Source organism: Acinonyx jubatus, chromosome B4 (assembly GCF_027475565.1).
Source record: "Acinonyx jubatus isolate Ajub_Pintada_27869175 chromosome B4, VMU_Ajub_asm_v1.0, whole genome shotgun sequence".
Classification (NCBI taxonomy): Eukaryota; Metazoa; Chordata; class Mammalia; order Carnivora; family Felidae; genus Acinonyx; species Acinonyx jubatus.
The window spans coordinates 38,856,670-38,869,992 of NC_069387.1; the positions used below are offsets into that span (position 1 = coordinate 38,856,670).

General features: G+C 40.3%; 1 protein-coding gene across 5 annotated transcripts in view; it reads left to right on the top strand.

Annotated features, from left to right (window-relative positions):
* DYRK4 (dual specificity tyrosine phosphorylation regulated kinase 4) overlaps positions 1-13,323 on the top strand; it is a 52,008-nt gene that overhangs the window by 153 nt on the left and 38,532 nt on the right. For 4 of the 5 annotated variants that reach the window (XM_027074083.2, XM_027074085.2, XM_027074086.2 and 1 more), the window contains exons 2-3: positions 1,799-1,920; positions 6,288-6,381. In XM_027074083.2, the coding sequence (XP_026929884.1) occupies positions 6,295-6,381 (87 nt within the window). In that variant the 5' untranslated portion in view covers positions 1,799-1,920; positions 6,288-6,294. Of the gene's footprint in view, positions 1-223; positions 481-1,798; positions 1,921-6,287; positions 6,382-13,323 lie in introns of those variants that run through there. The other variant, XM_027074084.2, reaches the window with a different exon arrangement.

Genomic DNA, 13,323 nt, shown 5'->3' on the forward strand with positions numbered 1-13,323 from the left:
AAAGGCTCTGGGGCTGTGGGGAAAGAATGTGGTGCGGAGCGGGGTCAAGGGAGGTGCAGAGCAGAGAATGCATGTAGTAGAAGTGTGGTCAGAGGAGAGAGAGAGGCTGAGTGTGAGCGCGGACTGGAGGAAAGTGCTCTGAACCGCTCTGTCCTCACAACCCAACGTGGATACAGTTTCCTCCTAACAGAATGTTGCATCGCTGACCTGGGCTGAATGCGTGGTGGAGAGAGGTGGATTTTAGGGAGGTCATAAGACCTCTCCTGAAATCGCTTCCAGCCCTGGCCTCAACAACATGGGGCACAAAATTTCTTCCCCTTTTATTTATCTTCACGTCCTGGCTGGTCCTCCTGGAGGTCAAAAGTGAGCCCACGACCCCACGCCTCACGTGGACGCCCTAGGATCTGGCTGACACGAGCCTATTCTGACCCTGCACGCCTCCGTGTTCAGCCAGAGCCCAATGCAGGGCGACTCAAAGCGGTGGGTGGATCGTACGTCCAGAGCAACGCTTTCCTTTTGGTGATACTTGCCACTCCAGGGTGATGCTCCTTTTAGCAAATATTTTCCCCAAAAGAGGGATGAAGAATACAAAATTTGGGTTTTTAAAAAATCTGATTTAAGTTGATTTGTGCTACTTGCTACGTTTGAAATGTCCATCAGTCAATTCAGGGCTTAAGTAACTTGTGAACCCTCAGACCTGTTTTAAAATGACTGATGGTCAAAAGTGCAAGGCCATTTATAGAAAGTTCAGACTATGAAAGGACAAATGGGTCCTTTGTTGCCAGTCTTGCTTGAGGGACTTCATCATTTATGTGTGTTGGGTACGTAAAATCGAGGAGTTCTAAGGAATTCTCCAAACCTGGACTCCGCTAATTGGTCTGTTATTTCCCTTGTCTGTTTTAGTCCTTACCGAGAGGGTAATGATAAACCCGAAGGCAGTCTCTAGTAGTGTGCCAGCCATTCTTTGACTTCGCCTTCCCCGACTCCGTACTGTTGTCAGGAACTTGGCTAGAAAGATACTTCTCAAACCTGCCAAGGACCCAGTCCTGGGAGTCATTGGTTTTAGCTGATGCCAAATCCAACATGAGTGTGTTGTGATGGCTAAAAAGGGAAAATACTGGTCTAGGCTTCATTAATAGAAATATAGCAAACAGATGAATGATGTAAAGGTCTTCCTGCCTGAGTTAGCACTGATCAGTCCATAACCTAGACTCTAGAAAACTGTAGCCTCTTAAAGCAAGGTCATCAAAAAACTAGACAGTAGAGAGGAATAGTTACAATATAGGTTCTCTCCATCATGCCTGGATGCTGTATCATATGAAGAGGCGTTTGAAATAAGAATCCAGAATGCCTGGAGATGAGTAGGTTCCAGAGAAGCAAAAGCCACTGTTTTGAATATTCAAGAACTCTTGAGTAGAAGAGAGGGTAGATGTGTTCTTTGTTGTTCTGCAGAAGATAACAAGTATCGGTGGAGGGTATGTTCAATATCATTTCTTCCAACCAACATTTGCTGGGCACCAATCATATGTATCAGCAGCTGGATGAGAAATGAGTTGCCTGGAAGAACAGTGAGCTCTGTCAGAAATATTCAAGCAGAGACTGAGTGATTGCCAGGGATACCCTAAGGAGGATTTCTCCCAGGCAGGAAATGGATAAATGGCCTCTAAAACCCCTTCCAGCTGTGAGAGTCCACAGACCATGAAGGGTTTCAAGGATAATTGCAAAGGGACCTGAGGAGTTCTCTTTGCAGAAGTGACAGTAAGTTAAATGCATTAAATACATTGTCTCTTGTTCACAGAAATGCAAAGGGAGTCCCTGCAAAGTTCTTCACTGCCACAATTTCTGCCCCAAAGGTAGCTCTCCAGGGCATAAAGAACTAGCTACTGAACAGCTACAGTAAAAATACTAAAACCATACCAGGTAAATCTCAAAAGATATATATCCTTTCTGGGCATCGAAGATTGGTGTACATAGATAATGCATTATGTATAAAATACTGTGTCTGCAGTCCACTGTTTATGGGTCTGTCATGCCCACAAGACTGAACTCCATGAAAGCAAGGATTCTGTTCTATTTATCTCTCAATGCCCCATGCTTAGCACAGTTTCTGACATTCAGATGGTGATTTCAAATTTTTTTGATGAATTAATCTAAACTGTCTTAGATTTCTCTTTCTTCAGAACATTTGTACAAAGGCCTTTCAGTAGACAAGTCATTGTCCATGCCCCTATGAAAAATATAAAAAATAAAATAAAGTAAAATAAAACAAAATCCAAGTTCATCATTCCTGCCCCCAAGAGATTCACAATCAAGATGAGATGAAGTGTCTACCCCTAAAATAATTAACAATAAAGTTGTTGATCAAGTAACACAAGCAAAAATTCTGAAATCCAGAGGAAAGAGATGGGTATATAAGCTGGAGAGGTAGGGAAACTGATCTTCATGTAAAATAATAGGAGTAATTTTTAAGTCTTAGTTTCAGTTATCAAAGCAATATTTACTCTAGCTCTGAGATGAATTTATTTGTTTTCTCTAATCCTTCATGCAACAGTTATAAACAAGCTATAAAACATACTCTACATAGTTCACCACTTATTTTGAGGATAAAACATTGTATTTGTGAAGCTTTGAGTGTGGACTAAGTGTCATGGATTAAATGGAAGTTAGATTGAATGCATTCTTAGGGGAAAAATGGCACAAAATAGTCTTTGAGAACCACAGAATTATCCAAAGTCACAATAGAATTTTTCCCCCAATCTGACAATATTTAATAAAGTTAGAATCAAAGAAGCTTAGAACTGAAAGGGACATCAGAAGTCATCTGGTCCAGTTTTACAAATCTTACAAATGGGGAAACTGAGTCTCGAGAAGGCACATGACTTGCTCAGAATCTGTCTGGGGGCAGCACTGAGATGAGACTCCAAGATCCCTCAGCATCTTCTTCAGGTCTTTGTGTAGTCTTCACCGACAGGGCACCTGAAGCTGAAATGAAGAAAAAGCTCCACTTGCCAGGAAAGAGGCACGTGGACTTGTATGGTGTCCCATATCCTTGGGAAGTAGATGGAGGGAACATTTGATACAGAGCCCTGGCAGAAAGAATTATATTCATTCTTCCCCAGTGTTCAGATTTTACAACCTCCACATCAGATTGATGGCCCAAATTCTACCGGTTCTGTCCCCCAAATTATCCCAGGTTCCCACTTGCACTCTGTCCTACTATCATTGCCTTGGTTGAGGCCCGCATCATGTCTTGCGTTAGATGCTCCAGACAGCTTCCTACTTGAGCTCCTCCAAACCTTGCTCCATGGCATTGCCAGAGAGATGATCCTAAAGTACAAGTCTGATTTTTTCAGGCTTAGAATAAACCATGCGACCCTTTCTTTACAGTCTAACCAGCTCTCTGGCCCTCCACCAGCAATGTCCATGTACTCACACTTTCTGGAGAAGGCACTGCTCTTTCATACTTTTTGTGCCTACACAGTCTTCTCCAACTGCCCTTGACTCCATTCCTGTCCTGTTTATTCCGCAAGGACAATTCTACTCTGCTTAAGTGCAGAGGCTTCCTCAGCTCTTCCAACAGACGTTAGTCATCCCTGGAAGTGTGCTCCATTAGCTCTTTGCACAGGCCTCTATTAATGCCATGATCACGTGCATTGTAATGATCATGTACGTTGTAATGTCCATGTGTCTCCCCTCCTAGATTACAAACTCTCCTTGAGGGCAGAGGCCATGTCTGGTTTGTCAGAGGAATTATCTCAGCAATGTTTGTAGAAATGAAAGAAGGAAGGGAAGAAAGAAGGGACATTATGATCATTTGAAGAGAAGCAACTATTACTTTTTGTTTGCTTTTGCATAGGACTTTTAAATCAATCAATTAATTAATTAATTACATGCAAGTTAGTTAGCATATAGTGCAATAATGGTTTCAGGAGTAGATTCCAGTGATTCATCCCCTATGTATAACACCCAGTGCTCACACCAACAAGTGTCTTCCTTAATGCCCCTTACCCATTTAGCCATTCCCCCCACCCCCAGCCCCTCCAGGAACACTCAGTTTGTTCTCTGTATTTAAGAGTCTGTTATGTTATGTCCCCCTCCTTGTTTTTATATTATTTTTGCTTCCCTTCCCTTATGTTCATCTGTTTTGTATCTTAAAGTCCTCATGAGTGAAGTCATATGATATCTGTCTTTCTCTGACTAATTTTGCTTAGCATAATATCCTCTAGTTCCATCCAAATGGCAAGATTTCATTCTTTTTGATTTGATCTAGTTGCAAATGGCAAGATTTCATTCTTTTTGATTGCTGAGTAATACTCCATTGTATATATATATGCCACATCTTCTTTATCGCTTCATCCATCGATGGACATTTGGGCTCTTTCCATACTTTGGCTATTGTCAATAGTGCTGCTATAAACATTGGGGTACCTGTGCCCCTTCAAAATAGCACACCTGTATCGCTTAGGTAGATACCTAGTAGTGCAATTGCTGGGTCATAGGGTAGTTCTATTTTTAATTTTTTGAGGAGCCTCCATACTGTTTGCATAGGGCTTTATTTATTTATTTATTTATTTAATTTATTGGCAAATTGGTTTCCATACAACACCCAGTGCTCATCCCAACAAGTGCCCTCCTCAGTGCCCGTCACCCACTTTCCCCTCTCCCCCATCCCCCATCAACCCTTAGTTTGTTCTCAGTATCCAAGAATCTCTTATGGTTTGCCTCCCTCCCTCTCTGTACCTTTCTCTCCCCCTTTTCCTCCCCCATGGTCTTCTGTTAAATTTCTCAAGATCCACATATGAGTGAAAACATATATAGTATCTGTCTTTCTCTCACTGACTTATTTCACTTAGCATAACACTCTCCAGTTCCATCCATGTTGCTGCAAATGGCCAGATTTCATTCTTTCTCATTACCAAGTAGTATTCCATTATATATATAAACCACATCTTCTTTATCCATTCGTCAGTTGGTGGACATTTAGGCTCTTTCCATAATTTGGCTATTGTTGGAAGTGCCACTATAAACATGGGGGCACGAAACAGGAACCCTCTTGCACGGTTGGGGGGAAGGACTTTTTTTATATTGTGTGTGTGTGTGTGTGTGTGTGTGTGTGTGTGTGTGTGTTAAAATTAAAGTCCCCACCCCCCTCTCTCAGCTCTGTCCCTCAAAGGTAATTAACTTTATGGTTTAATTTTCTATATTCCTCAATATGCCTGTGTAAAGTCATGCAGACATCTTGGTTTTCCTTAAATAAATATGGAATCATTCATGTTATTCTGTTTTATTCAATATATTACAGGCATACATAGAAATTTGCTTCATTTTTTAAATGATCGCATCATAGTCTATAATACATATTGCTGCATTTTTAAACTTCTCCTTATATAGAGACAAGTAATTTCTGATTTTCCAACATTATGCTGAAAGAACAGTGGACGTGACTTGTCTTCAGTCCTCTGAATAATTTCAAAATTGTGATGCTGTCACTATTATAGTGTCTGTAAGAACCTAAACAATGGAATGGTAGGCAGAAGCCAGGATAACATTTGCACTGATTCCCTTTCTGTCCTTATTCATATATTCCCGATTCCCTTGGCTCTTGCTAGAGTTGGAGGCTGACAAGGGACTTCCAAGGGACACAAAGCAGAGTTCCAGCATCCATCTGCTTGTGGAACAGGTGTGTAGCAGTGGCATGAGAGCCTCTAAGACTCTTCCACTCACATAAATCACCACTCTAGATGCCATAAACTTAAGTTGAATTAGTTCTTCCTCTTGCAGCGAGTTCATTATTCATGGAGCTGTGCCCTGAGTAAAGAAGGTGCAAAAATGGCTAAATGAGATCCAGGGAAAGCATTTCTACCAATTGTCCTTTTTTTCTTTTTCTATAGGCATTCAGCTACCAAGTAACTGCTAATGTATGTATCTTTCAGAGTGTAAGGTGTGTGTGGCAAGAGAATGTTTTACTTTGCAGTGAGCTAGAGGAAATGGGTCTTTTTGTTTGGTGTCCTAAACTGCTGGCCACATTATTAGCTCATCTTTCTTCCTTGGCTGCCATCTCCCTCTGCTCTGAGCACCCAAAGTCTCATGCCAAGACGCCCCCTCTTCTGACATCATCAGTCACCAGAAGGGAAACAAAAGGAGTAACAGAGACTCAGTCACTGTTTCAGGCCCGCCACCTACTTCTGTCTCCAAGCCTGCCCTGTGTTCTTCCCGCCTTGGGTGTTGGGGCCATTACCGACACTTTGCTCCTACTGCCAATTTTCTTTCTACCCTTCCTCCTGTAGGACTACAATGGATGCTAAAAAGCCAAGGAAATGCAGTTTAACATCCTTCCCGGTTTTGAAAACAAGAAAGAAACAGGATGTCAACCCTGTGAAGGTAAAGATCCTTGAATTTCATTTGGGGAGGAGGGGTATCATTATGAAGACTTGGGGACCCTGGACCCAGTGGTGACCACTGTGCCCCAAGCACCTCTGATGACAGTGTGAGGGGAAGGGAACTGTGGGGGGACCAGGCTGGTTGGTAGAGCCAGGTCTGGGCGGGCTTGGAGGGAAATTGGCTACAGGGCCAGAGTGTAGTGTCATGAACTCCAGAACTGCAGGGCCTTCATCGAACAGGTAGCCTGAGGCTATGTCTCTTCTACAGTGTCTTGTATTGTGCTCCGTATTTCTGGAACCACACTAGAAGTGTCCCAGAATGTTCCAAACATGTATGCAAGAAATTTCCAGAAAACGTCTGTGTGTGTGTGTGTGTGTGTGTGTGTGTGTGTGTGTGTTCCCTAACACAGACATGGTGCCTTCCTTTTTACTTCAAAACTAGTAAAATGCCACAGCACTGAAGGTAATTTTGTGATGTGGTGACTTTGTGATCACAAGATCTACTTCTAAATCAGGCGTACTTTTTCATCTAATGCCCTCAGTTTTAATTTCACACTTTCCTCAAAAGATCGTATTATTTGGGGTCCTTGCTCTGAAAATTCTGTGGCAAACTTGAGTCTGGGGCATTAGGTTTGACCTTGAGTCCTGCTCGTGTCAATGCTTTGAAGAACTGGAGTTCAGCAGCCTATCTGAGGCCTGGTGAAAGTTTTCCTCCCTGTAGATCACACACCACCTCCTTAAAATTATGACTATTAGGTCACCTCCTCCAAGCAGTGTTGCTGATTTAACCCTGGCCTTCTCCCCCTCAGGGTTATAACTCATAAAAATGAATCCTGATGTCCGTTGTTCCCCATCCTTATCCCTGCCATTATCACATACAACAAAACCATTATTTTATAATTCATAGGTACAAAAATTTATTAATACCTAAAACATTTCTTTTGACAAAGCAAAAATTAATATTTAATTTAAAATAGTAAATCTACATCAAACAGGATAATAAAGACAACATTCTGTTCACATTTAAAACTATTATACAAACAGAATGGTCTTGGTCATGACTTAGAAAAATCACCATGAGTTTTGCAACTTACATTTGTTTTAATCTGCTTGAGCTCCTGTTTACTGAGTGCTTGGATGACTCTCACATGAATCTTAGAGGCAAGTACAATTATTATCCCGATTTCTGAGATTCAAGTGAAGTTAATTAGCCATGGCCATAAACCATTGAGTGGCAGATGGAATTCAAATCCATATTCTTTTTTTTAATGTTTATTTATTTTGAGAGAGACAGAGCATGAGTGGGGGAAGGGCAGAGAGAGAGAGGGAGAGAGAGAATCCCAAGCAGGCTCCAGGCTACCAGTTTGGAGTCCAGTGTGGCTCTTGAACTCACAAACTGTGAGATCATGACCTGAGCCAAAGTTGGACCCTTAACCCACCGAGCCACCCAGAGCCCCAAACCCATATTCTTAACCACTCTATTCATTGCCTCTTTGCTGAGTCAGGTCAACTCTGTTAAATGTTGTCCTATAAAATTCCTTCATATATTTATATTAATTTTAAGGAAAACCTATTCTGCTATAGTTGCCACAACAAGAATTGTCCAAAAAAATTTAAAAATCATGCTGAATAAAAATTCATTTATGTTGTATTTTTTGTAACTGCCAGCAATTGACAATACCATTTAGAAATACTGTCTAGGGGCACCTGGGTGGCTCAGTCGGTTAAGTGTCCAACTCTTGATCTCAGCTCAGATCTTGATCTCAGGGTCATATAAGTTCAAGCCCTACATTGAGCTCCATGTTGGGCTCTGCGCTGGGCATGAAGCCTACTTTAAAAAAAATCAATAATAAAAAATACCATCTAAACTTATAACTATTGTCTTTACATTGGTAATTATTCTTATGGGCCATAAATAAATGTCATTTCACCATCTGTTCATTTTCCCCAATGGACTTCTTATCCAGTTGAGCTGAATAGGCTTAAGTAAGGAAATGAAAACAAGTCAATAACCATCCACAAAATGTGAAATCTTGGGTTTCAGTGGATAATCATATTAATTGGAGGATGAAAAGAAGGAATTATAATCTCTTGACCTAAAAACACATGGAAGATGAGAAGAGTGCTCTGAATTTCAGCCTATCAACTGCCCCAAGCAAGTGTTGGAAAAAATATTTTGAATTTTTGAATGAATTGATAATAATGTATATTTTTTTCACAATATTTAATCTTCTAAGTTATAACTATAATATTTATAATAATAATTAAATATTTATTTTAAATATGGATCTTGGTAGTATTTCAGCTAAGGGAGTTTTTTTTTTTTTTTAGTTTATTTATTTTGAGAGAGAGAGCATGAGTGAGAAAGCAGGGAAGGGACAGAGAGAGAGAGAGAGAGAGAGAGAGAGAGAGAGAGAGAGAGAATCTGCAGTCAGCACAGAGCCTGATGCAAGGCTCAAACTCACGAACCTTTTGAGATCATAATCAAAACCAAGAGTCGAGCGCTTAACGGACTGAGCCACCCAGGTGCCCCAGCTAAGAGAGTTTTAAAATGTTGTTTTTAATAATTGATTTCACCTGGATTTAAGACAACAGGGTGATCGCTGGATAGTAATGTAGGATGCTTTAAAAAATGCCCCCATCCATTTGACTAAATATTAAAGAGCCATCTGCCACAGAGAGATCTCTGCAGGAAGTCATTTGCCTTGGATGCCTGTGGAGAGTCCCTGTCCTCTCCACTTAGCTGGCAAAGGTCCCAGGGCTCTCACAGTGGCTCCCAATGACACAGGATCTCTCCGCACTTGAGGAAAATGCTCCTGTGTTATAGTTTGTCCTGACTGCCAGCAGCGGGAACATCCTCTCTTCTGGACCACAGTTATCTCAGCTAGTAGGTTGGATGATATCTGGCTCTTCCGTAACTCTGTTCATAGAAAACGTGTTGCCTAACGGCCAGCTTCTGGGCCTGGAGGACCTAGCAGCACTCCGGGGTCTCTCTTAGACCATTTAGGAGTAGAACCTGGGAGAAGTCTGGGGAAGGGAACTCTGTTAATATAGAGTGTTACTTTACAGCTTTTCTGACAGTTGATGAATTGGAGCTACAAAGGACTTCCTAACTAAGCCCTCTAAAGATACATTTTCTATTTTCAGCACTGGAAGAACAGGTTCTGTTATTTATCCTCTATCCTTCCAGTCACTTGATTTCTGAGTACCACCTCCTTAGATAAGCCTTTCTCAACACCCTTTCTAATTATATTCTGTATTTGTTTGTGTACTTGTTTACTGTCTGCCTCACCCTGTGGAACTACACTGACCAATAGTACAGCCACTGGCCATGTAAGGCTACGGAGCCCTTGACATGGGTCTTGTCCAATTGGAGGTATGCTGCCATTGTGAACGATGCACACCATGTTTCACAGACTTGGTGTGAGGAAATGAATGTAAAGTACCTTACTGATAACTTTTTATAATTGGGTGGGTTTTGTAGCATGTTAACACCTTGATAACACTGTAAAAATTTTTATACTGATTACATGTTAAGGTAGTGTTCTGCAAATGATGTGTCAAATAAAATACATAACAATTAATTTCACCTGTTTCTTTTTATTTTTTTAAATGTGGCTACCAGAAAATGTAAAATTTCACACGTGGCTTGCATGATGTTTCTATTGAATAGTGCTGTTCTTGAACAGAAGTGCCGTAACAGCATAGATATTGTTTGTCTGGTTCAGTGCTAAATGCCTGGAACCTAGGACAGTGCCTCACACAGATTAAAACTCAATGTGTACTTGTGGAATAGAAACCAGGAAAGTGTTTATTTATTTTTTCTCTCTACAATTATTTATGGAGTGCCTACTCATTCCAGGCACTGTTCTAGGTGCTGGGGATGTGGAGAACAAAACAGATCAAAAGAAAACAAAACAAAACAAAACAAAAAAACAAAACAATCCCATCTCTCCTGAAGCTTAAAATTGGAATTCTTTATAGAAAGGTCAGGTGTTGCAGGTTAATGCCGAGAATGGTACAGACCAGCCCTTATTTTCCTCATCAGTGAGAGCTGAGATGGAATTAGACCAGTGGTTCTCAATGTTGATTGGATATTTAAAATCACTTGGGAAAGGTTTTTTTTTTTTAATTTTTTTTAACGTTTATTTATTTTTGAGACAGAGAGAGACAGAGCATGAATGGGGGAGGGACAGAGAGAGAGGGAGACACAGAATCGGAAGCAGTCTCCAGGCTCTGAGCCATCAGCCCAGAGCCTGATGCGGGGCTCGAACTCACGGACCGCAAGATCGTGACCTGAGCTGAAGTCGGATGCTCAACCGACTGAGCCGCCCAGGTGCCCCACTTGGGAAAGGTTTTAAAGGCCACTGAAATCAGAATCTCTTGGGATTATGAACACTTTTTTTTTTTTTAAGTTCTTTTCTATCATGTGGGGACAGATGTCTATTTAGACACCAGCTATGAGACCTTGGTTAGATTGTTAAGGCTCTTTCTTGGTTGTGAAACTTGGTATAGTTATTCCTAGAAACCCCCTCTCCCGTTGCGGTGGAAATTAATGAGATAAGAGGATGAGCTTGCCGGCGGAGGGCCATTCAATATTGATTTCTTTTACCTTCCCTCCTCTTCATTGAACAGAAAGGGGTTTCATGTAGCAGACAGACTTAGTAATGAGTCTTCCACAGTGAAAAAAGATCTGAGGGTTTACACCATCTCATTTCTTTATTGGTGCTCCATAGGAAAAACAAGCATTCTGACCATTGGGTATTGCAAAGAAACAGAAGTCACAGTCAATTATAGCTGAAGAGAGAAAGCCAACACATCCATTCCCAAAGGAGAGTGCTTACTTACTTTTTCCCATTTTCTCATTGGGACTCATGCTTCCTTCTGAGATCTACATAATAAGTACCAGTTCCTTTGTTTTGCATTCCCTTTGGTGCTCTTGGTTTGGAGAGAGAAAGACTGCAGATTGCCTTCTGTTGCTGTGACAAGGAAGTGAAACAGGCAGACATGGAGAGTTTCTCTGAGTATCAGAATTAATCAGACTGAATAGGCAACTTCCATTGAAAGTGACATTGGAGGTGGAGATATGGATATGTTAGAAATACGACCTCCTCCCCTATGTATGTTTAGCCTTTTACCTTTGCTTCTTTCAGCAATATTGAGGCAGTTATCACCCCCACTTTATAGAGGAGGAAACTGAGATACAAAGAGATTAGATTAAGCAAGTTACCTAAAACCATTCTACTAATAAAAACTGAAATCGGGATTCAGATTTTATCTATAATTCATTAATGCTTTTTAAAAATTATTATTAAGTATTGAATATCTAAAAGAATATTTAAGTATGTGTGTAGGGTGTAAAGAATAATAATGCAATGAACACCCTTGTGGGTATATATTACACAGTTTAAGGAAGTTTAAGGAAGAAGTCTCCTATGTGTCTCTCCCCATCTTACGTTACATTGACCCCTCTGAGGTAACCACTCTTTTACATGTTATTTCATTTCTTTCTCTACATGTTTATAATCCTTCTAAACTATGTATTGTTTAATTTTGCATGTTTTTGGATTTATATACATGGAATCGTGCTGTTCATTTTTTGTTCTACAGTCACTTCTCAGGCCCAGTACTAAGTCAGCATACCCTGGTACAGCATCTGGCTTGGATTGATCAGGTCTCCATTCTGATTGCTCAGTGCCTATGTCCCTTAGGTACTGTCCATATCAATCCTTCTGTTCACAGGAACCTGTTTATAAATCAGTTTCACTGCTGTATTCAATTGTATGGGCATATCACACTTCTTGCAGTTTTGCAGGTGATGGCATGTGGTTTTTTGCTGGTTTCTGCTATCAAAAATTGTGCTGCTATGAATGTTGTTGTGCACATCTGCTAGTGCATATATGCAGGGTTTCTAGAGTAGACACCTAAGAGGGAAATTGCTGGGTATCAGGGTATGTAGATGCTTAACGTTACTGGATAACGCCAAACTCTTTTCTAAAACATTGGTATCAAAGTACTTTGCGGCCAGCAGTATGTGTGAGTTCTAATGGTTCCTCATCCTTTCTATCACTTGTTATTGTATGGCTTTCTATGTGCTAGTTTGGTAGATGGGTACCAATATCTTAATGTATTTTGATTTGCATTTTGATGATGATTAATGAGATTGAGTCTTTTTTTGTATGTTAATTGGCATTTGTGTTTCCTCTTCTGTGAAGTGCCTGGTTCTGCCTTTTTTGCTTAAATATTTTTTATTAAGTCCATTCATCAAGGTTTAAGTTTCAATTTTTATATATATTTTTTATTTTTCCAAGTTCTAATTTATTTATTTTTAAATCTGGTTATTTGCATGGTAGCTTATATTTTAGTCTTTTTTATTTCTTTAAGCGTATCACACATGATTGTTTTTCAGTTTTTACCTGATAATTTCAGTTTTTGGAGCTTTTGAGGGGGAAGGTTTCTGATTCTGGTATCTATAGTCTCTGCTAGTTCTTACAGTACCTTATTTTTGTGTGTGTCTGTGTGCATGCGTGCTTTGTTTTTGTTTTTAGTTTTACTGTAAGGTTACTAGTCTTATTTTACAGAAAAGGAAACTGAGCCTGAGAGAAGACAAATCGCTTGCCAAGGTCACACTATTGGCAAGTAGCAGAGTAAGAATTCCAGTGAATATCTGACTTTAGAGTCAAGTACTTTTTTTCTCTTCTGTGAAGCTTTAAAGACCTTTGATGGATGAATTCTTTCATAAACCATCCCACAAGTGTTTATTGAGAGCTAACTTTGGGCCAAGCATTATCCTCAGTGCTAGGACACAAAAATAAACATATATATCTCCTTTTTGTGTGTGCATAGTATAGTGAGGGACATAAACATGTAAAAAGATACATGACAATAGGGCATGGTTAGTGTAGTCACTAAAGTAGAAACAAAATTCTATGAGGGCCTAGAG